Below are 26,566 nucleotides of genomic sequence, written 5' to 3'. Positions count from 1 at the left end.
CTCACACTGCAATCAGCACCAGCAGGAGACAATGTTGAGAGTTGTATTCAACTGTTAAGCGAGAGCAAGCAGCGGCTGATGGAAGTATTTATCAGCTGCTGGCTGTGCAATAAATAAATGATAATAAAAAAATGATGTGGGGTTCCCCTCTATTTATGATAACCAGCTAGGCAAAACTGACAGCTGCGGACTGCACCCCTCAGCTGTCAGCTTCAGCAAGGCTGGTTTTCAAGAATAAAGGGGTCCCCACATCATATTTTTTAATTATTTAAGTAAACAAATAAAAAAAAATCATTGTGTCTCCCCCATTTTTGACAACCAGCCAAGTTAATGCCGCCTGCTGGAAGCATTATCTGCTATCCAACTGACCACCTGTTTGCACTGCTCTGGCTTCAGAAGTGGTGTACTGTGTCTCTGTGCAAAGTGGGACAGGAACCTATGTGTCGTGGATGGGCGTGTTTCTTGTGCTCCAGCAACAGGCAGAGTCGTATCTGCTCCACATCCTTGGCATCTGCGTGAACCATCATCCGCACTTCCACTTACCCATCCCTTAATGCACACCTTACGGATATTGTAATTGCTAGGTCTCTTGTAGCCAAGTATTAATAAAAGAAAAAAATGAGCTTACTCCACCATAATGCAACAGATCACAATAGTGTATGAATGTCAATGAAATTAAATCCAGAAAATGTTTCATTGTTTTTTCTCAGTTTCAGAGATCACAGCAAGGTTCACAGATCACATAACACTGTATGTCTGAAAAATAGAGGACTACAACATTTTTAGCAGTTTAGAGATCACATAAATTTACTCCACACTACATAGTAATGTATGGCTGAGAAATGTTGCCCAAGAAAATGTTTCAATGATTTTTGGGTGTGTTATATAACACAAAAAAGGACATCAATGAACGTAATATTTAATGGATGAAAAAGATTCTATATTTTGAGCCCACACAAAAAATTCAGCTATATATTTGCCAACAAACTGCGCAGGCCTAATCCCTGTCTACAAAATGTATTCTATCACTCATCCTGCTCTTGCGACTCTTTTTCTCGCCCTAAGCTAAATGCAGATTGTATGAGCTGCAAATGATTAGCCCTTAGAAGAGCTATTAGTATTATGGCTCAGCTTCAGAACCAATATCAACACTACAGGTCTCTGAGTCATTATAATGTGCACAGAGGCTTAGAAAAGCATTCTCTCCCTCCAAAATGAAGTGTCACAGGGTTGTGCAATGGCGTCAGTGTGCCGAGTCGAGAGGCGCCTGTCCTTTTATAATCCGTGATGATGTCAGACAGGCAGAAAATCACAACCAAGATGGCTACAGCATTACAACGACTCACAGGCAATCCCAGCATGCTTACTGGCTGTGAAAAGGCGCCAAAGATGTGGGGTGGGGATTCGAGTTTGAACTCGAGTAAAGCCCATTGCTCACCGAGTAACGAGCACATCTGAGCACTGTGATACTCAAGTGAAAACCGAGTATCACTGAAAAAATTCGTTCATCCCTATTGCTCGCCCATAGGGTATTACATCTTCTTGGGCACATTTTGTTGCTGTAAAAGCCTCCAAAAACTTGTTCAAAAATGTATCGATATTATGATGCTCACCCATAGACTATTCTGTGGTCTGGAGTACATTTCGCTTGTATATAACCCTCAAAAAAATTGTTCAAAATTTATTGATATCATATTGCTCCCCAAAAGGGTATTACATCTTCTTGGGTACATTTCAGTGTTATAAAAGCCTCAAAAAACTTGTTAAAAAATTTATCGTTAATATAATGTTCATCAAAGACTATTCCGCGGTCTGGAGCACATTTCCTTGGTATATAACTTTCAAAAGTGCATAGCCTTTATGCGTCTAGGAGCATCAATACATGACAGTTTGAACATAATGTGTAAGAAGCCCTATTTTATATCTAACATAGGGTGTATCTGAGTCCCTTATTTTTGGCAGATCTTGCTTCCGTCATAAATTCAACTGAAATCTCCTATTTTTAATTTTAAAAAAAATTGCTTTACTTAAATGATATTTTTTACATCCTTTTTACATTTTGACTTATTTACAAGTCATTATACAGGAAATAATGTTTCTTAATTTTTTTTTCCTGTAAAATGCAATTTTTCCTTGGTTTGGAATGTTTTATTGTCAGTTCTTAAAGTGGAATAAAAGTGTGACCCCATTGTTCTCAGCAGCAATCTGGGAGTCAGAGATGCTTCCAGGGGTCGTCCCAATGCGGTTTTCTTTCCATTCAGCACTTTTTTCCATCCATTTGAACATTTTCACTGCCTCGCAGACCTCTTTTTTGGGTCTGCCAGAAAAAAATATTGGCTTTCCCATTAACTCCCATTATACTTGTTTGAAACGAGCATGCGAGTATTAGGAATTGCTCGGTTCGATCAAAGAGCAAACAAACATTTTAGTGCTCGCTCATCACTAGTCAGGAGAAAACAAAGAAATATATGACAAAATATATGACAAAATATAAACTATGCACAGTAACAGGACATAAAAGTTTTCATTTGTGCCAGAAAATACCCCTAATCAAAGGAATCTGGCTGTGTACACACGTTGCATTTTTACTGTAAGAATTTGTGACAAAACCTAAAGCAAAACCATCTGATGCCAGCAAACTGAATGAGAAACCTGAAGTTTCATGCAGACATTGAGAATTTTTGACTTATAGATTTGATGCCAGAAATAATCAGCAGCATGTCAATTCTCTGTACGTTTTTGTCCCACCTTTTTCACCACTGACTTCACTCAAATCAATCAAAAAAGCAGGGCACTAGCGCAGGCAAAAATGCACCAAAAACAGATTTAAAAGTGGCAAAAACGTGTGGTTTTGCTGCTGCGTTTTTCCTTACAAGAGATGCAGAAATGGTGCGTAAATTTTACTCAACATGTGGACATACCCTAACAACATTTGCTAAAAGTAAAAAAAATTATTTAAAGATCGATTAAGACAATTGGAGATCATTGCATGATTTACTCTACAGCTTTCAAGTAAAGAGATTTGATACTGAGATTTAAAAAAAAAAAGTACCAAATGAAATATATTAAATTATAATCAAACGAAAAGCATCAGTCTCTGTGTTGTCTCTGTTTTTCATTCCAAACTAATAGTTTGGCTTCGCGTAAGTCATGTATAGTGTGGGCGCTAATGTGAATCCAACACGAGGCTTGAGATTGAGGTCTTCTTTGGAAACTCCTGGAGGAGGATAGAAAGTAAATGCTTGAAGAAGTCCAGTGAAAAACAGGAAAAGTTCCATCTTGGCCAAACTTTCCCCAGCACAAGCTCTTCTTCCTGCAGAAATAGGATAAGTGAGTTAAAAATGTAATTTCGAAAGTAGATTTTGACCCTAACACTTGTAGTAATTAAGTAAATTGGAAATAATGCATAATTTCCAACTCTCTCTGAATGACTGTGAGTCTCCTGGAAAAATATGAGACCTCCAGAAAGTCACAAGTTTCCTAGAACCCCCTACATTCGACTGAAACTGCACTTATCAAAGTGACCAATGACCTTCTGACAGTAAAACGTAATGGTGACCACTCTCTGCTCATTCTTCTTGACCTATCTGCAGCTTTCGACACTGTTGACCACCATCTCCTACTCTCTAGGCTTCAGTCACTAGGCATTAAGGACACTGCTCTCTCCTGGTTCTCTTACTATCTTTCTGACCGCTCCTTCAGTGTTTTGGTCTCTGGCTTCACATCATCTCCTCTTCCTCTCGCTGTCAGGGTACCTCAGGGCTCAGTCCTTGGCCCCCTTCTCTTCTCTCTCTACACGGCCACAATTGGACAGACCATCAGCAGATTTGTCTTTCAGTACCATCTTTATGCTGATGACACACAACTATACACGTCTTTCCCCAACCTTACCCCCGCTGTACTACAGAACGCCAGTGACTGTCCGCAGTCTTCAACATCATGTCCGCTCTCTATCTGAAACTCAACCTCTCCAAAACTGAACTTCTTCTGCTCCCGCCATCTACTAACCTCCCTAAATCTGACATTTCCCTCTCCGTGGGTGGCACTATAATAACACCCCGGCAGCAGGCGCACTGTCTGGGTGTTATATTTGACACCAATCTCTCCTTCACATCCCATATACAATCTCTTGCCCGCTCTTGCCGCATACACCTAAAGAACATCTCTAGAATCCACCCTTTTCTCACCATGGAAACAACAAAAAGCCTCACTGTAGCACTGATCCACTCCCGCTTGGATTACTGCAATGCTCTATTAACTGGCCTCCCCGTTACTCGACTATCCCCTCTCCAGTCCATACTTAATGCAGCAGCCAGGGTCATCTATCTGGCTAATCGGTACTCGGACGCGTCCGCTCTTCGGCAATCATTACACTGGCTGCCCATTCATTATAGGATACAATTCAAAGTACTTGTTCTCACCCACAAAGCTCTCCACAGTGCAGCACCCCCCTACATCTAATACCCTCATTTCTGTCTATCGGCCTAACCAACTGCTGCACTCTGCAAATGACTTTCGACTAACCTCTGCACTAATCAGTACCTCCCACACCTGACTCCAAGACTTCTCCCGCGCTGCACCAATCCTCTGGAATGCTCTACCCAAAGAAATTAGCACTATCCACAATTTGCATAGTTTTAGGCACTCCCTCAAAACACATTTGTTCAGAGCGACTTATCGCGTTCCCTAATCAAAGTCATTCTATGTGTAAGTGTGCATGTGTATCCCATTCACTATCTCCATCCATCCCTCACTCCCTCAAGATGGCTGGACCATCATTGTAAATACATCATTGTAAATACACACCTGTACTTTGTATCTCCCCCACCTCATTGTAGATTGTAAGCTCTCACGAGCAGGGTCGTCTTATTTTGCTTTAATTATTGTATTGTTAAAGTTGTTACATATGACTTATGTTTTGAAACTGTTAAACTGTAAAGCGCTGCGGAATATGTTGGCTGTTAGGAATGGCGGAAACCACTAAATAAAGATAATAATAAAGTGCGTTCGCCGTTCGGGGTCCACCGTGCAGTAGGTGATATAACCGCTGCTAAGTGGTGGCAGGAGCAATATGGCGGAAATGCGCACAGGGTAAAACTTCACCCAGGTGCGCAGAGCAATCTCAGTTAATTCACAGAGATGCCAAATAAGTACAAAAACAAAAGACTGAGCCTGTTGAGGTCACAGTACTCAGTAAAAAGGCACACACGGTATCCGGTCACAGGAGTAGCCCAAGACGGCGGCACTACGTCCGTCTAGACCTACCATGTGCGGAGCGTCGCAACTGTGGATGGAAAGGGGCTGCTACTGCAGCGCGGTGTGGACACTGCCGCTAAACGACAAGGCTAAGGCGCAAGCGCAATGTCGGATGCTTGCAGCTGTGGATGTTGCAGCAGAGGAGCGCTGGCGCTGATTCTAACTCAGTCCCTAACCACATACATAATATCAGAGGGAAGGGGTTTTTAATGAGTCATTCACCAGAATCATACATCCGTCCTCATACACACAGCAGCAAGTAAGTCTATACTAGCGCATGGCGGAACAGCCGTGCGCGCCTTTTATAGCAGCCGGGACCTTCCACAAGCTTCCAGATCTCTGAGATGGACCAATAAGATCTGGATCGGGACCTGAGCACATGACTACCGATCTCCAATGGGAGATCGTGCCATGAGCATATTCAGTAGGAGGACAGAAGGACTTAGCCTCAGGAGAGATTTGCTGCAAGGCAATCTCCTCTGCAATCTCCTCTGCAGTAGATAAACAGCAGGAGACTGCAGAATGTGAGGGTCTGGATTCCTGAGGAGTAAACGCAGAAATTGACGCCTAACATTGGCGCTATATAAATAAAGATTATTAATATTATTAATGTTTCTTGTTCATTGCTCCAGGATGTTTCGTATCCAGACCAAGCCCCAGCTTACAAAGAATATTACAATAATACTCCATCCTCCACAAGGAGGCCAATGGAGGGACAGTCCTAGAATAGGGATGAAAAGTTCGACTTTGCTCACTTTCATTGCTCCAGATATGCCTATGCTATTCAGAAATTAATGCTGATTTTCATAAGCCTAAGTACCTGAGAGCATGACCAACCAGCATATAATTACATTTTTAACTACTGCTTAAATCCACACATGCTTGGGGGATCTCATTCAAATAACTCTGCCTTGCATAGGGTATTTTGTCAAAGGGCCAGAGCAGCAAATTAAATTCTTGCCCCAGGTGAAGGAAAACACGGTGAAAACTTTGGGAAATGTAGTCGCTGTCTTGAAGTCAGATTTGACACAGATCTTTCCTTTATTTTCTATATCTAATTACTCACTAGCTCATGTCACCTTATCCTTAAAATCATCTCCATATTTTGACCTTTTCTCATCTTTGAAACTACAAAAACACCTACTGTCGCTCTTATTCCTTCTCGTCTGGACTGCTGCAACTCTCTACTGATAGGTCTCCCTCTTACCAAACTTTCTTTTTCCCAATCCATACTGAATGCGGCATCCAGGATTCTATGTCTGTCCAGCTGCTTCACTGATGCCTTCACCTTGTGCCACTCATTGCACTGGTTGCCCATTTGCTACAGAATACTATACAAACTTATCTCTCTCACCCATAAAGCTCTCCACAGTTCTGCACCACCATATATATCATCATCCCTCATTTCTGTCACCCTATCTATGCCCTCCATTCTGCAACTGATCTAAGACTAACATTCTGCATAATCCGGACCTCACACTTCAGTCTGCTAGACTTCTCTCGTGCTGCGCCAGGGGTCTGGAGTGCATTACTGCAGGTGATCTGACTAATTTCTAGCCTCTGTGTTTTTAAGTGTGCTTTAAAAATGCATCTTTTTAAAAAGCCCTATACCTCAACTCACTAAGCTATCGCTCCCCTTTTCCCTCCTTCTAAATGTTAATCATAATTTGCTCCCTCCTATTCATCAGTCTCCACATCCTCCATGCACTCAATAGCACACCGTAACTGCACTTATACAGATCCGGGCTGACCACCGGATAATGCAGCTTTATTTAAAACCCTTATTTATTATAATGATGGCTGGACCATACATAACAAGCACTTTCTACCTATTGTGTCCCCCTTATTTCCTTATATTTTAAGCTTGTGAGCTTGTTTTTATTGATTGTACATGTCCTCGCTTAATTATAAAGTGCTGCAGAATATGTTGGCACTATATAAATACAATTATTATTATTACTCTAAGTTATATTGCAAAAAAAAAGTTTTCATCTTAATAAGAGCATAGAACATTTTTGAAACTTTTTATGAGATTTACATAATATATTTTAGTCCTGGTAAAATGTAATAATTCTGTTATTGAGTGTTTCTTCACATGAGTGACATGTAAAATGATTTTTCATCTTAATGCTTCTCATTACTTACCTACTGAGAATGGCATAAATGCATCATGTCGGACAAATTTTCCATTTTCATCCAAGAAGTGATTAGGATTGAAATCATTGGGAGTTTTCCATTGAGTTTTGTCGTAGAGAACTGATGTTAGTAATGGAATAACCTCTATGTCCTGTGAATAATAAATCACCAAATATATTTTTTTAATATATACATTTAAAAAATGTGAGATAATTTGGATGACTGTGGACCCCATAGCAGTCCTTTTTACTATTAGGTAAATGCATACAATGATTGAGCACAAAGACTTTTTTTTATAAACTCACTTTTGGGATCAGGTAACCCCGTAAATACACATCAGTTGGAGTGGAGCGTGGCCCATTCAATGGGAGAATATTTCCAAACCTTTGTATTTCATGTATTACTGCATCAGTATAAGGCATTTTCTTCCGATCTTCAACTGTCGGCAGCTGTCCAGGTTTAATATGTGTTTTAATTTCCTCCTGTACCTTCTCTAAAAAGCGAAAGAAAACATATTTTGTTATATTTTGTACTAACACAACAATACCAATGCATTTAACCCCTTCACAACATGTGCCATACATGTACGGCGCATGTCTGCTCTCCCTTTTGATCCACCCACATCTGTTAACCTGTTAAATGCCATTGTCAATCTCTGACAGCGCCATTTAACATGATCGAGCCGGAAGGGCGTCACTAATCCCAACCAATCACCTGTGGCACATGACCGCTGGTCGCCGATGGGTTGGTATGACAACCTGGGGTCTGCAGCAGACCCCTGTAGTTGTCATTGCCGGATTGCTATGAGCACCCCCTTCTTTTGCCATTTCACCACACTTGGACTTTTTTTTATCGTTTTCCTGTACACTATATGGTAAAATAAATGGTGTAGTTCAAAAGTACAACTCGTTCCACAAAATTAAGCCATGACATGTCCATATTGATGGAAAGATATAAAAGTTATTCCTCTGGTAAGAAGGGGAGCAAAAAAACAGAAACGCAAAAATAAAAATAGACTGCGGTGTGAAGGGGTTAGTTAATAGATTATACACTTTTGAGATGACTTTTACAGGCTGCAGTCAGTGCTCGGGCATAGTTACAGTTGCCGCTCACTATGAACTGTCCGGTGACTGATGCCGCACCTCCTGTGCGACTATGACTGAGAGCCAGAGGCTGACGAAAGGAATAAAGATTAGTGCAGCGGCCGGGCAGCTTTGGAATGTTATTAACCTGCAGATTTACCCCATATCTGCAGGTTAATAGCATTTGGAACATTACATGTTATTTTTAAATGAAGCTGAGGCCAAGCATGGGCACTGCCGCTGCATTCATTCTCTATTGGACGGCTGGAGATTACATCAAGAATTCCCGGTATACTCCTTAATATAACAAAGATCTAAAGCTTGAAGAGACTAAAACTTGGATTTTTATTGCCTAACAAAAAAGGTATTTTAGGTGAAATCTAAATGTCACACTCTGCCAAAAATCACATGTTCCTGTCGGGTGGGGGGCAGCATTATTCTAGAAAATTAGAAAATATAAAGCATACAATAAATGCAAAAAATATATGCTAGAATTACTTCAACTAAATTGATAATTTTTATTTACAATTATAGTAAAATTGCATTTAAAAATTGACTTCTACAGGAGTGGTCATCAAAAAGATGTCTATTGTACTGGTATATGGAATATGATGCAAAAGTGAATAAATAACAGAAAATCTGGGTAAAGTGGTAGCCTTCAGAAAGAGGTGATTTGGTCGTCTTTAGAGACCTTTGCTGTTCACCTACAGTCTTATATAACTTTTAAAAATATAACAAGAATTACTTTGAATCTCTGGATACTTCATCATCAATAAAATTCCCCAGCGGATTGTTGTAGATGTAGTTTCAGTTCCAGCAATGAAGAGATCCAGGGCGGAAGAAATTAGATTTTCTTCATTAAAATGTGTCTGAGCTTTCGTTGATTCCTAAAAATACATAACACAAATATTCCCTATATTACCATAATCATCTGGCTCCAAGTGAATTATAACCATCTGCTGTTTGTTATAAGGTAGGCATCCTCTCCTTTTGCTTAACTTTTTTTTTTTACCTGAAACACTAAGTTTCTCACAGTAATGTTTTTATGACTATAGCTACCTGAATTTGAAGTATTAAGGAAATGTCATGGTTCCACCCATCAGTGTGTCTGGAATGCAGTTATTGACAGCTCAGCCGTTCAATCTGGTACAGGGGCATGCTAAAGCTGTCAGTAGTTTAATTGACAGCTCAGTCTTCCAGGCTGGGCAGGGGCATGCTGAGATTTCAGTGTGTTGATTGACAGCTTGACCATCCACTCTGAGACTCAGAAGCGCTGGCTGTCTCCAGGTTATTATTGTCCCAGGTTATTGCCAGGCTACTTAACTGGCCTGCTACTTCCAGACCTCTGCAAAGTGTATTCAGCTAAGTGTGCTTTGTATCTCTGTGCATTGTGTTCTGTTTGCAGATCTTTTGTTGGCTGACTTTGAACCTAGTTCGGACTATCCCTTCTGCTCTGATTCACTACTCTCCTGGTATTTTTCCCTTGGAATGTTACCTGACTACGCCTCTGTCTCTTCCTTCTGTTTATGATGTACCCTCCTGGCTTTAGACCTCAGACTCCTTGACTATCCCACCTCAAGGCTTGGCCTTGAGACGTGACAAAACATAACAGGAAACATGATGTCATTGAAGCAGATCATATAGAGTGCATCAGTATGGAGGGGACATCAACTTTCTCCAGCATAAGCATTGGACAGGGAATATGCAACCATCAAGCTCTGTGCCTCAATTCTGTGTGTAACTACCAAGATTGTATCCTTATTGGGAGGCTGTAACCATTATGCAAATTGCTTTATATTCAGTGAACATCTGTTCTGATTACATCTTTCACATCTTGTGCCTTACTCAACAAAAATAAGAGTCAGTGATAAGCGGTCATAAAGGAGCGCTTAGGAAACAACCCAGGGATTGACGGAATGTCGTGTCTCCACAACAGCTCCAGTTGAGAATCTCCGATGGAGGATAGAAACAATGAGAAAATGGAAAACGGTCTTAGGAGCGCAGGAAAGAGTCTTAGACGAGAGATGGGGTTAAACCACAACGCGTTTCGACAGAGGATCCGTCTTCATCAGGTGGATGTTTCCACTGTACATCATTTTCTCCGCCACTATCATGGCCTGGATGAGCTGCTGTAGAAAGCACGGAAGCTGTGTGCTCACTTCCTGCAATTGCCCCCCTCAGGTCATCAACGTGTATGGTGGTGAAATTGATGCCACTATGGTAGTGTCTGCCCCTAATTATTTTAAATTTGAAGACTCCTGATTGGCTGTCCAACTGATGGGCTGATTGTAGTGGAAGATGTGTCGGACCCAATTATACTATTTCTACTCTAATGAATCCTTGCTCAAGGTCCATGGAATTGAAGTTTTTTTCCTTGGAAGGGGTGAGCTGAAAAAAACTTCCTTGTTTACTATATCTACTTCTGCTCCTTTTTCGTGCTCCCTCTATTATTGTTCACATCAATATGGATTTTTTTTCACGACTCTATACATGCTAAATATTGTTCTTATTAAGGAAAAAGTGCCTGCTTTTTATATGATTTTTGGACCAATTTTTTGACAATTTTTTTAACCATATAATAATATGGAAAACATAATTGATTTATCGAGGAGGGAACGTGCAATACAATTATTTCAGACTGCTGGAAAGAGTGCTGATACCCCTCCAGACTTGTTACAAATCATCCATGAAGTGGAGAGACTTTCCCTTAATGAAGCAAGGGTCTGGTGGGATCAAACCACGTTGGAAAATTACCTTGCACAAAATATGATCCCCAGAGGATTGAGGTTGAAAAAAATACCTACAACAGTGTAGAACCCTGAATTTGTGGTGGAATGGAATACTATTTTGCCCAATTGCTCTATTCAGCTCATGCTTTCTTCGCTGAAGCTGGATCCAGGAAAGCTGTGTCCAATAACAGTGCGAACCTGGTGGCAGCCATACATTGTGAGAAGCACACACACGTGCCTTGAATGGCTCACCATCCTCAACCTGGATGTACAGTGGGTAAGGAAAGTATTCTGACCCCTTTACATTTTTTACTCTTTGTTTCATTGCAGCCATTTGGTAAATTCAAAATGTTAATTTTTTATCTCATGCACCCCATTTTAATTAAAAAAAGACAGAAATGTAGACATTGTTGCCAAGTTATTAAAAAACAAAACTGAAATATAAGTATTCAGACCCTTTGCTCAGACACTCATATTTAAGTCACATGCTGTCCATTTCCTTGTAATCCTCCTTGAGATGGGTCTACTCCTTCATTGGAGTCCAGCTGTGTTTATTTAAACTGATAGGACTTGATTTCTAAAGGCACATACATTTCTATATAAGACGTCACAGCTCACAGTGAATGTCAGACCAAATGAGAATCATGAGGTCAAAGGAACTGGCCAAGGAGCTCAGAGACAGAATTGTTGCAAGGCACAGATCTGGCCAAGGTTACAAAATAATTTCTGCAGTACTCAAGATTCCTAAGAGCACAGTGGCCTCCATAATCCTTAAATAGAAGAATTTTGGGACCACCAGAAGTCTTCCTAGACCTGGCCGTCCAGCCAAACTGAGCAATCGTGGGAGAAGAGCCTTGGTGAGAGAGGTAAAGAAGAACCCCAAGATCACTGAGGCTGAGCTCCACAGATGCAGTAGGGAGATGGAAGAAAGTTCCACAAAGTCAACTATCACTGCAGCCCTCCACTAGTAGGACCTTTATGGCAGAGTGGCCCGACGGAAGCCTCTCCTCAGTGCCAGACTTATGAAAGCCCGCATAGAGTTTTCTAAAAAACACATGAAGGACTCCCAGACTATGAGAAATAAGATTCTCTGGTCTGATGAGACAAAGGTAGAACTTTTTGGTGATAATTCTAAGCTGTATGTATGGAGAAAACCAGGCACTGCTCATCACCTGCCCAATACAATCCCAACAGTGAAACATGGTGGTGGCAGCATCATTCTATGGGGGTGATTTTCTGCCACAGGGACAGGACGACTGGTTGCAATTGAAGCAAACATGAATGTGGCCAAGTACAGAGATTTCCTGGATGAAAATCTCTTCCAGAGTGCTCTCGACCTCAGACTTGACTGAAGGTTCACCTTCCAACAAGACAATGACCCTAAGCACACAGCTAAAATAACAAAGGAGTGGCTTCAGAACAACTCTGTGACCATTCTTGACTGCCCAGCCAGAGCCCTGACCTAAACCCAATTGAGCATCTATGGAGAGACCTGAAAATGGCTGTCCACCAACATTCACCATCCAACCTGATGGAACTGGAGAGGATCTGCAAGGAAGAATGGCAGAGGATCCCCAAATCCATGGGTGAAAAACTTGTTGCATCATTCCCAAGAATACTCATGGCTGTACTAGCGCAAAAGGGTTCTTCTACTCAATACTGAGTAAAGGGTGTGAATACTTATGACCATGTGATATTTCAGTTTTCCTTTTTTATTAAATTTGCAAAAATTTCTACATTTTTGTTTTTTTCAGTCAAGATGGGGTGCAGAGTGTACATTAATGTGAAAAAATGAACTTTTTTGAATTTACCAAATGGCTGCAATGAAACAAAGAGTGAAAAATTTAAAGGGGCCTGAATACTTTCCGTAACCACTGTACATCATTTTCTCCGCCACTATCATGGCCTGGATGAGCTACTGTAGAAAGCACGGAAGCTGTGTGCTCACTTCCTCCATTTGCACCCCTCAGGTTATCGACTTGTATGGTGGTGAAATTGATGTCACTATGGTGGTGTCTGCCCCTAATTATTTTAAATTTGAAGACTCCTGATTGGATGTCCATCTGCTGGGTTGATTGTAGCGGAAGACGTGTCGGACCCGATTATACTATTTGTACTCTAATGAAATTGATGCTACTTTGGTGGTGTCAGGCCCCAATTTTTTTTTTTTTTGAAGACTCCTGATTGGGTCTATATCTGCTGGGTTGGCTCTAGTTGAAGAGATGTTACTGCCCAATATGTTATTTCTACTCTGGTGAAATTGATGCCACTTTGGTGGTGTCTGCCACTAATCTTTGGAAATGTGGAGAGTCCCGATAGGGTCTCCATCTGCTAGGTTGGCTATAGTGGAAGAGGTGTCGGTCTCCATTATACTAGTTCTACTCTATTGAAATTGATGTCACTTTAGTGGTGTCTGCCACTACTTTTTGAAAATGTGCAGACTCCTGGTTGGATCTCCTTCATGTGTGTTGCCTTTAGCAGTAGGCCTCCAACACTGGCAGGCATCCACTGTCTTTGAGTCAACTATCCATCTTAATATCCCTAGATTTTTCTGACAATAGTAGTCTACAAAAACTGATATTTGTGCCACCTGAGTGTGGCTGAGCATGAAAGCATGTTGAGCTGTTGCATGTGGTATTAGGGCTCTGAGCCCAGCAGGCCTACACCAAATCCCTCACCCACCTTGTCTTAATTTGAAGTTTAATTCAAAGCTGTAAATGCTGGCCCAGACCCCGATACCTCATGCATGGCTGATTGCTGCCATGCTATTCTAAAATTTGTACTGTACTGTGAATTGATGCCGCTTTCCTGGTGTATGCCACTAATTTTATGTGTTTTTGTAGCTTTTGGGCCCATTTGAAGGTGTTGTGTGTGCGTTGGTTTTTGCCTCCCATTGACTCCAATGACAATTGGATATGTTCAGCGAATATTCAACAAATAAATCGGCGAATATTGCAAAATCTACGAATATTGCAAAATCGGTGATCGTAATCCGTGCCAAACATTGAAGTATTCGCTAATCTCTAATCAGAACTAAAAAAAAACAAAACAGCAAATAAGACATAAACATCACATACTGAGTAACTGAAGTTACTGATTTACACATAATTTTTAAACATACAACTTAACATCCAGGATAACTGTTCTCTGGATATTTCTAGTATTGTATATTTTCTAACAACTGGTATCCAGTCATTTATAAAATTAATGCGAACCTTTCACTAAGAATTTGATTTAATACCTGAAACATTTGAGGACCGGGCAGGAAAACACATTTCCAACTTTACTTATTCTGTTATTATCTGGTGCCCTGTTTTGCCATAATTCACGTTTTGTTTATATGCAAATTAGACTCACAAGTGCACCAGGGGGCGTATCAGTGCACTTGCAGTCCTCCATTCCTCTTTGATTCTTTCTGCCAACACCACCCTCGAGTAGAGAGCAGAAGTGACATCGGGCAGCAAAGCCTGTCTTTACTGTTAATCAATCAAGAAGAAGGGGCAATGGCGGTGAAGAGAAGCAAAGAAGAGACAAGGACTGCAAGTGCACTGATACTCCTACCACTGAATTGTAAGCCTTATTTGCATATGAATAAAACATGAATTTTATTGCAACTGAGCACCAGATAATTACAGAAATGGTGTCCCTGAAAATTTGTTTCCCTGCCCTATTTTGCAGTACCTCAGGCTTCTTAACTATATTCTTACTGACATGTACCCATTAATTAAGAAAAATTATGAAAAAGACCAAAAGAATATTTTACTTGTTTAACCATAGTGTTAAATTAGGGCAGGGATGTCAAACTCAAGTACTCAGTAGACCAAAATTAAAAGCTTGGAAAAAATTGCAGGCCAAACTTGATATTTATTAAAAAAAAAGTCTATAATTGAGAAATTTTCCCTTGAACATTTTCATATGGAAATAAACTTAAAGGAGTTGTCCTATGAACAAAGTACATTTTAATTAAAAAATCTAAGAATAAAACATTGGAATAATATAATATGTTATGTTAGAGCAATAAAAAGCATATGACCCAATAGCATAATTTAAATATGCAATAACAAAGAATAAAAAATCTTGAATAATGCAATAAAGTATGATGCAAACAAAAGTGCCCCCAAACAGAGTATGATGCCACCACAGTGAATTCCTCCTCAGTACCCTCTACATCCATGATGTGATATGACCCTATTGTCCCTGCCAACAAAGAATGGGGATCCCATCATAATATTATTCTCGAACTGTAATCCCCTCACAGCCCTCCATACAGTATGAGTCCCTGAATTGCCTTCCATACAGTATAATGGCCCAACATTGTGCTCCATAGAGTATAATGGCTGAACATAGTGACCACGGAGTATAATGGCCCTACATAGTGCTGCATACAGTATAATAGCTCCACATAGTGCCCCATACAGTATAATGGCCCCACATTTTGCTCCATATAGTATAATGGCCCCACATAGTGCTCTGTACAGTATAATGTGCTCAACATATATCTCCATACAGTATAATGCACCCAACATATGCACCATGTAGTGTAATGAGCTCCACATAGTGCTCCATACAGTATAACTGCCCCACATAGTGCTCTATACAGTATAATGGCCCAATATACAGCTCCATTTGGGCCCCACATTTTAAAAAAGACACCAACAAACTGGAGCAAGTTCAGAAAAGAGCGACCAGAATGGTGACCGGTCTGCAAACCCTGTCTTATGAGGAAAGGTTGCAGGATTTGGGAATGTTTAGCTTGCAGAAGAGAAGACTGAGAGGAGACTTAATAGCTGTCTACAAATATCTCAAGGGCTGTCACATTGTAGAAGGATCATCTTTATTCTCATTTGCACAAGGAAAGACTAGAAGCAATGGGATGAAACTGAGTGGGAGGAGACACAGATTAGATATTAGAAAAAACTTTTTGACAGTTAGAGTGATCAATGAGTGGAACAGGCTGCCAGGAGAGGTGGTGAGTTCTCCTTCAGTAGAAGTCTTCAAACAGAGGCTGGACAGACATCTATCTGGGATGATTTAGCGAATCCTGCTTTGAGCAGGGGGTTGGACCAGATGGATTCTATGATTCCATACAGTATAATGTCCTCACATAATGCTCCATAAAGTATAATAGGCCCCGCATAGAAAAAATAATAAAAATACTCACCTTTGCTCATTCCTCCATTGCTCTGGTCTCTTCATGGTGTCTCCAGATTCTCTGTACATCTCGAAACAGAGGGCGCATTGCAATGACGTCACCATGCCTGCTGCACTGAGATGCACTGGCGTAGCGTGGGGGGGGCGGGGGGGGCGGTCCGCCCCAGGCGGCATGTGTGTGGGGGCGGCGCGGCAGCAGCAATTCCACCCTGCAGTGCAGTGCAGCGGCGGGCAGGGAGCGATGCGATCACGGCAGCTCCGCTGCCTGCAAGAGTGAATAGCAGGAGCGGAGCGGCAAGGGTCCGTCCTGCTTCCTGCCCGGAGGCCGCGCTTCCTGTTTCACACAGAGGAGCGCCGCTGAATGACGTCATCATTCAGCGGCCGCTGCTCTGTGAGGGAGGAAGCGCGGGCGATGCTGCGGACAGGTGAGAGGAGAGAGGTGGTGTCTTGTGTGTATGTATGTATGTATGTCTGTGTGTGTGTGTGTGTCTGTGTGTATGATGGAGCAGGCAATGATGGGAGTGATGGTCTAGAAGGCAATGATGGGGTGATGGAGCAGACAATGATGGGTGATGGAGCAGGCAATGATGGGGTGATGGAGCAGGCAATGATGGGGTGATGGAGCAGGCAATGATGGGGGTGATGGAGCAGGCAATGATGGGGTGATGGAGCAGGCAATGATGGGGTGATGGAGCAGGCAATGAGGGAAGTGATGGAGCAGACAATGATGGGGTGATGGAGCAGGCAATTATGGGGTGATGGAGCAGACAATGATGGGGGTGATGGAACAGGCAGTGATGGGTTGATGGAGCAGGCAATGAGGGGAGTGATGGGGGTGATGGAGCAGGCAGTGATGGGGTGATGGAGAAGGCAGTGATAGGGTGATGGAGCAGGCAATGATGGGGTGATGAAGCAGGCAATGAGGGGAGTGATGGGGGTGATGGAGCAGGCAATGATGGGGGTGATGGAGCAGGCAATGATGGGGTGATGGAGCAGGCAATGAGGGGAGTGATGGGGGTGATGGAGCAGGCAATGATGGGGGTGATGGAGCAGACAATTATGGGAGTGATGGAGCAGGCAGTGATGGGGTGATGGAGCAGACAATGATGGGAGTGATGGGGTGATGGAGCAGGCAGTGATGGGGTGATGGAGAAGGCAGTGATGGGGTGATGGAGCAGGCAATGATTGGGGTGATGGAGCAGGCAATGATGGGGTGATGGAGCAGACAATGATGGGAGTGATGGGGTGATGGAGCAGGCAATGATGGGAGTGATGGGGAGAAGGCACAGTGATGGGGTGATGGAGAAGGCAGTGATGGGGAGAAGACAATGATGGGGTGATGGTCGAGAGGGCAATGATGGGGTGGTGGGTGAGAATGCAATGATGGTGGTGGTGGAAAGGGCAATAAATGGGGGTGGTGGAGGAGGAGGAAATGATGGAGGTGGTGGAATGGGCAATGATGGGAGTGGTGGGGGAGAAAGCAAAGATAGTGGTGGAGAAGAAAATGATGGAGGTGGGGGAGAGGACAATAATGGGATGCGAGGGGAGGAGGACAATGAGGGGTGTGGGGGATTGGGATGGGAGGAAGGGGGACTTATAATGGCCTTAGGAACAGGGGGAGGTGGAGGAAGACATTATCGTTTATTATGTCTAACACAGTCCCTTAGTATATAGTGTACTCACTAATTCTGTATAACACCATCCTTAGTTACATAGTTTCCTCTTTTATTATGTATAACACCGCCCCTTATTACCTACCATCCTCTCTAGTTATATATGGTGCCGTCCCTTATTATATAGCTTCCTCTGCTGTTATGTATAGTGCTGTCTCTTACATAGTGTATTTTTGTTATTTTTGTTATTCACAGCGCCCTCTTTTATTACATGGTCCCCTCTCTTGTTAGATATAAAATGACTGCTGATCGAGGAGCCGGTGACCAGACGACCAGTCCATCAGCTCCTCCATTAGAAAGGAAGCTTTCCCATGCTCCATCAGCCATCATTGCATTATACAGCTAACAAGACAGGACGGTATGTAATAAAAAACAGGGCTCTATATAATCCAATATGTAAGGGACGGAACTGTACATAACAAGAGAAGGCACTGTGTATGGGACAGCAATATACATAATAAAGGAGACTATGTAATATATACCTGTATGTGTGTGTGTGGCTATATAATATCAATAATCTATCTATCTATATATATATACACTCACTGGCCACTTTATTAGGTACACCATGCTAGTAAGGGGTTGGACCCCCTTTTGCCTTCAGAACTGCCTCAATTCTTCATGGCAGAGATTCAACAAGGTGCTGGAAGCATTCCTCAGAGATTTTGGACCATATTGACATGATGGCATCACACAGTTGGCGCAGATTTGTCGGCTGCACATCCCTGATGCGAATCTCCCGTTCCACCACATCCCAAAGATGCTCTATTGGATTGAGATCTGGTGACTGAGGAGGCCATTGAGTACAGTAAACTCATTGTCATGTTCAAGAAACCAATCTGAGATGATTCGAGCTTTATGACATGGCGCATTATCCTGCTGAAAGTAGCCATCAGATGTTGGGTACATTGTGGTCATAAAGGGATGGACATGGTCAGCAACAATACTCAGGTAGGCTGTGGCGTTGCAACGACGCTCAATTGGTACCAAGGGGCCCAAAGAGTGCCCAGAAAAAATTCCCCACACCATGACACCACCACCACCAGCCTGAACCGTTGATACAAGGCAGGATGGATCCATGCTTTCATGTTGTTTACGCCAAATTCTGACCCTACCATCCGAATGTCGCAGCAGAAATCGAGACTCATCAGACCAGGCAACGTTTTTCCAATCTTCTACTGTCCAATTTCGATGAGCTTGTGCAAATTGTAGCCTCAGTTTCCTGTTCTTAGCTGAGAGGAGTGGTACCCAGTGTGGTCTTCTGCTGCTGTAGCCCATCTGCCTCAAAGTTCGACGCACTGTGCATTCAGAGATGCTCTTCTGCCTACCTTGGTTGTAACGGGTGGCAATTTGAGTCACTGTTGCCTTTCTATCAGCTCGAACCAGTCTGCCCATTCTCCTCTGACCTCTGGCATCAACATGGCATTTCCGGCCACAGAACTGCCGCTCACTGGATTTTTTTTCTTTTTCGGACCATTCTCTGTAAACCCTAGAGATGGTTGTGCGTGAAAATCCCAGTAGATCAGCAGTTTCTGAAATTCTCAGACCAGCCCTTCTGGCACCAACAATCATGCCACGTTCAAAGGCACTCAAATCACCTTTCTTCCCCATACTGATGCTCGGTTTGAACTGCAGGAGATTGTCTTGACCATGTCTACATGCCTAAATGCACTGAGTTGCCGCCATGTGATTGGCTGATTAGAAATTAAGTCTTAACACACAGTTGGACAGGTGTACCTAATAAAGTGGCCAGTGAGTGTATACACACACACGTAGCTTTGACGCCATAAAAGGAGGGGGGCCCGGACACATTTCTTGCACAGGGACCCCAAGCTGTCAGTGTCCGCCCCCTGTCCGCCAAAATAATTTGTACTTTCTGTTTTTTTTCCTGTCACATTATTAAAAATTATTATTAAAAAAAGCCATTAGGTCTTCATCCAGCATCATCAAGCTAATACATACATTTATATAGAGAACTGCAAGAAGTTGAAAGTCTAGAAATTTAGAAATAATAGCAGAGTTAGTAGCAGACTAAAAATTAGATCTTTGAGTGTAGTGTGGGCTCTTCGGATGCTTCCGAATTATCAACGACCAAAGGGGCGGCAAATTTTTCGACCGCCCCGGGCGCCACAAACAGTTGCTACGCCACTGCTGAGATGTCAGACGCAGAGTTGGAATCATGGGAGAGCGAGTGTTAACTGACACTCCCTTCTCTCATTGGTTTTAACTGTATCGGCATCTAGGATGCAGATATAATTGAAAGTGCAGCATCAGGCGTGGAATCCGACCAGCGTCACGGGCCAAATACACTCATGAAATGACAGGTGAAGACAGTGATCTGAGTACAATTACTAACTGCAGGGCTGGCATGAGGAGGGGGGTACTGGGCAATTCCTTCTTCAAAGTTGTCTAATAGTTACACAGGGTAGCAGACTTTTGGACCTAAGGGCATGGATAGAGATCAAGGATGCAAAATGGCAGTGAAGATAACTCTGCATACACGAATTGTGGTTGGAAGAAGTCTTCATAGTGGTCTGGGCCAGGTGAAAAATATGAGAAAAATGAACAAGTCCAATAGGAGAAAACAATGGTTTTGGATTGGATTTATAACACACACTGCAGAGAAACACTAACAATGTATCTATTGGCTCCCTATTATGCCTTGTAGCTCATTAACAATTGTGACATTGACCTAGCACACTCTTTTATATTCTGTCAGGACAGTTTTGATTGGTAGAACATATGTTGCCTAAACCTGTGGTGTATCTCAAAGTCCAAAAATTGCTGTAGTTTAGTATTGTGCTCTTCATCCTGAACAACTCTAAAACCAACCAACTAGATAATGAAATTCTCAGATGTTCCCAGAATAATTGATATTACACCGTTTTGATCTCATAAATGAAAATTAAGGTAACATATTCACCATTATCGCACCTGTTCCTGCTTCAGAAGATAGGCGTCGATATATCCTGTGATGTCATTTGCATCGAACTCCAATCGTCGATTCATCAAAAATTGGGAAATAAAACCCCTCAGCTCTTCTGTGTTTTGCATTACTTTTTTGTGTAGTCCAAGGAGTGATCCGAGGAAGGGATAAAAATTATACAGCTGTGGAAATCAACAATTCCTCTTTAGATTTTTTTGCAGCAAAAAGTACAGATCAGTACAATAACGGGAGCAGCTCGGCCAGTCAGTGCTTAGCGCTCCACCCTACTTTTATCAGTTGAGTGGTTCCAATTTTTATCCATTTTTTATTAGTGTGGATTTTTTTTTTTACCATTCATGTGTGTCATCTGTTTGTCTCAAATGAGGAAAAAAACAGATTGGGGTTTCCTAAGCTTCTACTAGCATCAGTCAGTGAAAAACAGACACAGCAGAAATTCACTGAAACTAATGAGCTTAATCCGCAAAATGGATCAAAATCGTACAGGGCTTTGTGTATGTGAAAAAGGCCTTATAAGGGGCGTGGCCTAGGCGCAGGTGATGTAAGTCGCACTGCGTGCGTGCTCCTGAGGTAACCCTCTACAGCTACTGACTACGCAACTATATTTCTAAATTTTCGCTCTCATTCATACTTACTTTTATTCAGCAAGTTGTTTGGCACGTTTTAAGATGTTTTCTGTCAATATCGGATATACCTAGGACATTTTATCCTGTGGCGAAGACTGCGGCCTGCTAAAATGGCTTCGGTTGATGCCGTGTCACTGTGAGAGATCCTGTCTGAGGTAAAAAAGACTCAAAGGCTGCCTCTTTTTTCTTTAGAAATATTTTATTTTTCACCTTTCATCACATTGGTGTGGATTTATATTCATTTTCCCACAATTTTTTTGACTTTTGGAGCTTTTATCAATTTTCAGTGACATTTTCGTTATTTTGATATTGTGCCAATTTATTGGAAGATTTCCTCTTGGACCCTCTCTGGATGTACCCCTGTTCAACCAGGCAGTTTTAGCCCCCCTTTGACTGTGTTATGCCCTGGCACAGCGGGGATGAAGATCCTGTCAGAAATTTCTCTGGGCGCCATCTTCTGCCTTCCAGTGACGTCACCGCTAATCGGTGGGTATCATAAAACATATCAAAACACCTTCTGGGACCTTCTGTGTGTGTGCCCCTACCCAACAGGGGTTTTCGCCCCCTTTAAATTTTGTTTAGCCTGGGCACATCGCAGGTGAAGACTTGGACTGAGACCGCTGCAGGCGCCATCTCCCTCCCTCTCAGTGACATCACCGCTATAAGCGTTTTTTTTCCTGTGATCAAATTTTAACTAGACTGGCTTTAACTCTTATTTTGGGGCTGCCCCTTGTGGACTGGGGGGTCAGAGATCTCTTTTGTGTGTGTTTTCATTGGACACACTGCTGTGGAAGTTCCCCCCACAGACCGCTGGGCTCTGCTGCGCTGCGGATCCTCCTCCTCTGCCATTGACGTCACTGCTATTCGGGTGGCATCACAAAATACATTGGAACCCCCCTGTGACCTTCTATAGGTCTGCCCCTGTGTAACCGGGGGGTTTGCACCCCCTTTTAACTTTATTTTGCCTGGGCACATCGCAGGTGAAGATTTGGATTGGGACTGCTGCAGGTGCCGCCTCCCTCCCTCCCAGTGATGACACCGCTATATGCGGTTTTTTTCTGGGCTCAAAATTGAATAAAAATTTATCCCCATTTATGGGGTTGCCCCTGATGGACTGGGGGGCTTTGGATCTTTCTTGAATTTGTTTTACCAGGGCATATTGCCCAAGAAGTTCCTTTGTCAGCTCGCCCTGTTCCTCTATACTCCGGCTGCTCCTCCTCCTGTGACATCATCGCTGGACCAGGGCCTTCTTCTGAATGAAGTGGAGATCCCCAGCTGCATTGTCCTGATGTGTCTGGCTGTGACAGGCACGGATCGCTGTACACTCCTGCTCCACAGGCTTCCTTACCTCTGCCTGTGACATCGCCGTTGATTGCAGCTTGTTTGGAAGCTGTGGGGGACTGCAGTCGCCGCCTATGGTAGCGGCCATTTTATTGGTGGGTCTAGTGTCGCAGCTGCTGGGGGCTGCCATTTTCTTGGTGGGTTTGAACTCAATATTTGATGTTGCTTTATTTGCTGTTCTTGCATTGAAAAGTGTATACACATACTTCATCATACTGATTGGTATAGGGGATTGTTGCTCATTTAATATATAAATAACAAATATACTATATAATTATTATTAATTATTTAAAACTAAATAAGTTTATAAAGTATAATTATAATATTTAATATATAAATTGGAGGGAGAGGGGAGAGAGGAAACAGAAGAAACAATAATATTAGAAATAATAAATAAAACATAATAAAATACAAAAAAAACAAAAAAATAATTAAAACAAATAAATAAATAAAAAATTTTAGTAAAAATTGACGTTGGGTAGCAGTGGTCCCTAGCCGGTCACCTCAAAATAACACAACCCTAAACACTTCTGTGACATTATCTCCCAGGTTAATTTATTTAATATAAAGTTACTATTCTACTCTTTCTCAGTTCTTGGTTATATCACTTGGCAAAATGAGTAATTTCAACTCAAAATTACCTATGGTTAAAACTACAAGTGTCTCTAGAGGACAAAAGCAAAATAAAGAGCCCAGGTCTCCTCGTGGTTCTTCCAGGGACACGGTTAATCTATTGAGTCCGCTTAAGTCCCGTTCTCCCATCGACAGAGACTGTTCGCAGCTTTCTACCGACAATGTGTCTCTCTCGTTGTCCACACATGGTGCTTGTTTGACAACGTTAAGTGGAGATCTTCCTTCCTCAAATTCTCATACTGAGATAATGGATCTTTCTTCCTCTTCAAAGAGGAAGGCTCCCTCTTGTGGGGGGAGTACGCGGTCTTCCAGTGCCAATTCCTCGGGGGAGGATTGTAGTTCTTCTTCCCCCAACTCTACTCCAAAAAAATCCAGGCCGATACCTGAGGAGTTGTCTGGGGACTTCCCTGGTGCTACAACCCTTGAGGCATATATGAACACATTAGTTGAAAAACTTAGTGTCAGGATGTGTATCGACATGGCTAACCAAACAAAGCTTTTTCAAGACACTCTTGAACACTTTACTGCTCGGTTGGATAACCATGAGTCTAGATTGGGGGAGTTGGAAAAATCACAAACAGTATCTCTAAAACACCATTCGGAGTCCAAGTCTGAGATACACCAGTTGCAACTTAAATTGGCGGATCTGGAGGACCGCTCCCGCCGCAGCAATATTAAAATCAGGGGTATATCGGAAGATATTTCACCCATCAAGCTTTCTGACTATGTTAAGGGAGTTTTTAGGAGGATGACTCCCAATCTTTCGGATACGGATCTTATCATTGATCGTATCCATCGTCTTCCTAAGCCTCCTTCCATCCCTAAAGACCTACCCAGGGATGTAATTATGAAAATTCATTTCTACCACATAAAAGAGAAAATTCAGAATTTGGTCAGAATTAAGGGAGGCTTCCCGGAACCATATCACCATCTAAAGTTGTTTTCTGATCTATCTAAAGCAACTATAGAAGGTCGGAAACACTTTCGATCACTGACCTCCGTGTTGCGAGAGCGAGGCCTTCCTTATAAGTGGGGCTTTCCTCTACACCTCTTTTTTAATTACAAAGGGAAGAATGCAACTTTTCTTTCACCTGAAGAGGGGTTCCAATTTCTGAAATCTCAGGGTGTCTTGTCCTCTGTTCCTACAGTTTCTTCTGCTGGTCCAGGACATGTCACCTGAGCCTATTGTGATGTGTGTCTATGGGTTATCTGATATTATATGATTTAATATTGTGCTTAGCTTGTATATTTGTCTATTGGATATAGGTGTTAATGAGGGTTTCCTTAGCCTTGCGCTGCACGGACTTTTCCCCCGGCACAAGTTGGGAGAGCCATTTTCTGTGGTTTCCCTCTTAGGGTTCTAACACTGTACAATTTTAAGTTTGTACTTATTCTTTGGCTATTTAGTTTTGTAGTGTTTTCTTTTTTTGACACTTTCCAGCTGGTGATTGTTTTTTAACGCCAATTTTTCTCTTTTTTTATGGTACTTACATTAGTTACTTATAACGTTAAGGGGCTTAATAGTCCAAATAGGTGTTTTTGCTTTCAGAGAGAAATTAATAAATCTGCAGCAGATGTCGTGTGCCTCCAGGAGACTAAATTTAAAATTAATAATCATCCCACGTTTTCCCTAAAAAATTACCCTCATGTTTTTGAGGCCTCGGGTCCCTCTAAAAAGGCAGGTGTCATGACCCTAGTCAGGGACTCCTTGTCGTTCGAACTGCTGGAGCAATTGGTTGATGTGAACGGTCATTTTCATGTCCTTGTCTGTTCTATAGACTCCCAAATTTATACCATTGTCAATATCTACGCTCCTACTAAAGTTCAAATTAGGTTTTTGAACAAATTACTAAAAAAACTTGTACCGCTAAAGAGAGGCATTCTTTTACTCTTAGGTGATTTTAACTTGGTACCCGATAATACGCTTGATGCCTCTTCTTCCAGTAGACTTAATTTCCCTTCTTTAAATAATTGGCTTTTCACTAATGAATTTTTTGACGTTTTTCGTTGTCTAAATTCCACCTCAAAGGAATATACATTTTTTTCTGACTCTCATTTATCTGCCTCTCGTATTGACCTCATTTTGTCAGACATATTTTCTCTCTCTAGATTTTCCTCAGTTTCAATTGGAAATAAATCTATTTCAGATCATGCTCCTGTTATTGCCAAATTGGTTGAGGGGCACTCTGTTAATAATCAGAAGTTGTGGAAGTGTAATGCTTCCATTTTTAAAAATCCTACTTACCATGAGGAAATATCTAAATCTCTCAATTTTTATTTTTCAGAAAATATATTTGATCCTTCCAAACCATTCCTCCAGTGGAATGCTCACAAGGCGGTTATACGAGGCACTCTTATTCGTATTTCCTCCCATATTAAAAATTAAAAATTTGCAGGCTTTGATTAAGGAGAAAGAGTTGGAATTGTCCTTATTTAAGAATCCTCCCTCTAGCTCCACATCTCTAGCTGATTTATCCCGTCTTCAAAATGAATTAAGGGAAACAATTTTTTCGTTCTATGATTCAGCAGTAAAGCAATCAAAATTTCATCATTACATGTCCCTTAATAAACCCACCCGTTTTATGTTTAATCGAATAAAGAAGCTTAGAGTACGCAACCACATTGACAAAAATTATTTCTCCTAAGGGATTATCCCTCACCCACCCACAAGACATTGCAAATGAATTTAAGAAATATTTCAATCAACTGTATAATTTGAGGTCTGATCCCTCTCTTCCCGCTCCAGATGCGGACTCTATTAATAATTTTTTATCTTCGGTTAACCTTCCAAATCTCAACTCTGTGGACGCAGATTTTTTATCTGCTCCTTTTACTGCTGAAGAGATTGGTGATACCATTAGTCAATTAAAGTCATATAAAGCCCCTGGTCCCGATGGTTATAGTAACAATTATTATAAATCTTTCCGCGACATTCTTTAACCCCATTTAACTAAACTATTTAATGCTGCTGCGTCCGTTGGTTCCTTCCCTAGAG

The 26,566-nt window shown here is 41.9% G+C and overlaps 1 protein-coding gene across 2 annotated transcripts in view; it reads right to left on the bottom strand.

Moving 5' to 3' along the window:
* Window positions 1-687: 687 nt before the first annotated feature.
* Window positions 688-26,566, bottom strand: part of LOC141047815 (cytochrome P450 2K1-like) — an 81,759-nt gene continuing 55,880 nt past the window's right edge. The window contains exons 5-9 of one of the 2 annotated variants that reach the window (XM_073543135.1): window positions 20,962-21,135; window positions 9,220-9,361; window positions 7,698-7,885; window positions 7,402-7,543; window positions 688-3,313 (exon numbers count right to left, since the gene is read on the bottom strand). In XM_073543135.1, coding sequence (XP_073399236.1) covers window positions 3,126-3,313; window positions 7,402-7,543; window positions 7,698-7,885; window positions 9,220-9,361; window positions 20,962-21,135 — 834 coding nt within the window. In that variant the 3' untranslated portion in view covers window positions 688-3,125. The remainder of the gene's footprint in view (window positions 3,314-7,401; window positions 7,544-7,697; window positions 7,886-9,219; window positions 9,362-20,961; window positions 21,136-26,566) is intronic. The other variant, XM_073543136.1, reaches the window with a different exon arrangement.

The sequence above is a fragment of the Dendrobates tinctorius genome, unplaced genomic scaffold, assembly GCF_039654945.1.
Source record: "Dendrobates tinctorius isolate UK_male_01 unplaced genomic scaffold, ASM3965494v1 ptg000129l, whole genome shotgun sequence".
In the NCBI taxonomy this organism is placed as follows: domain Eukaryota; kingdom Metazoa; phylum Chordata; class Amphibia; order Anura; family Dendrobatidae; genus Dendrobates; species Dendrobates tinctorius.
Note: the sequence above shows the minus strand (reverse complement) of the source record. Positions and strands in the feature narration are given on the sequence as shown.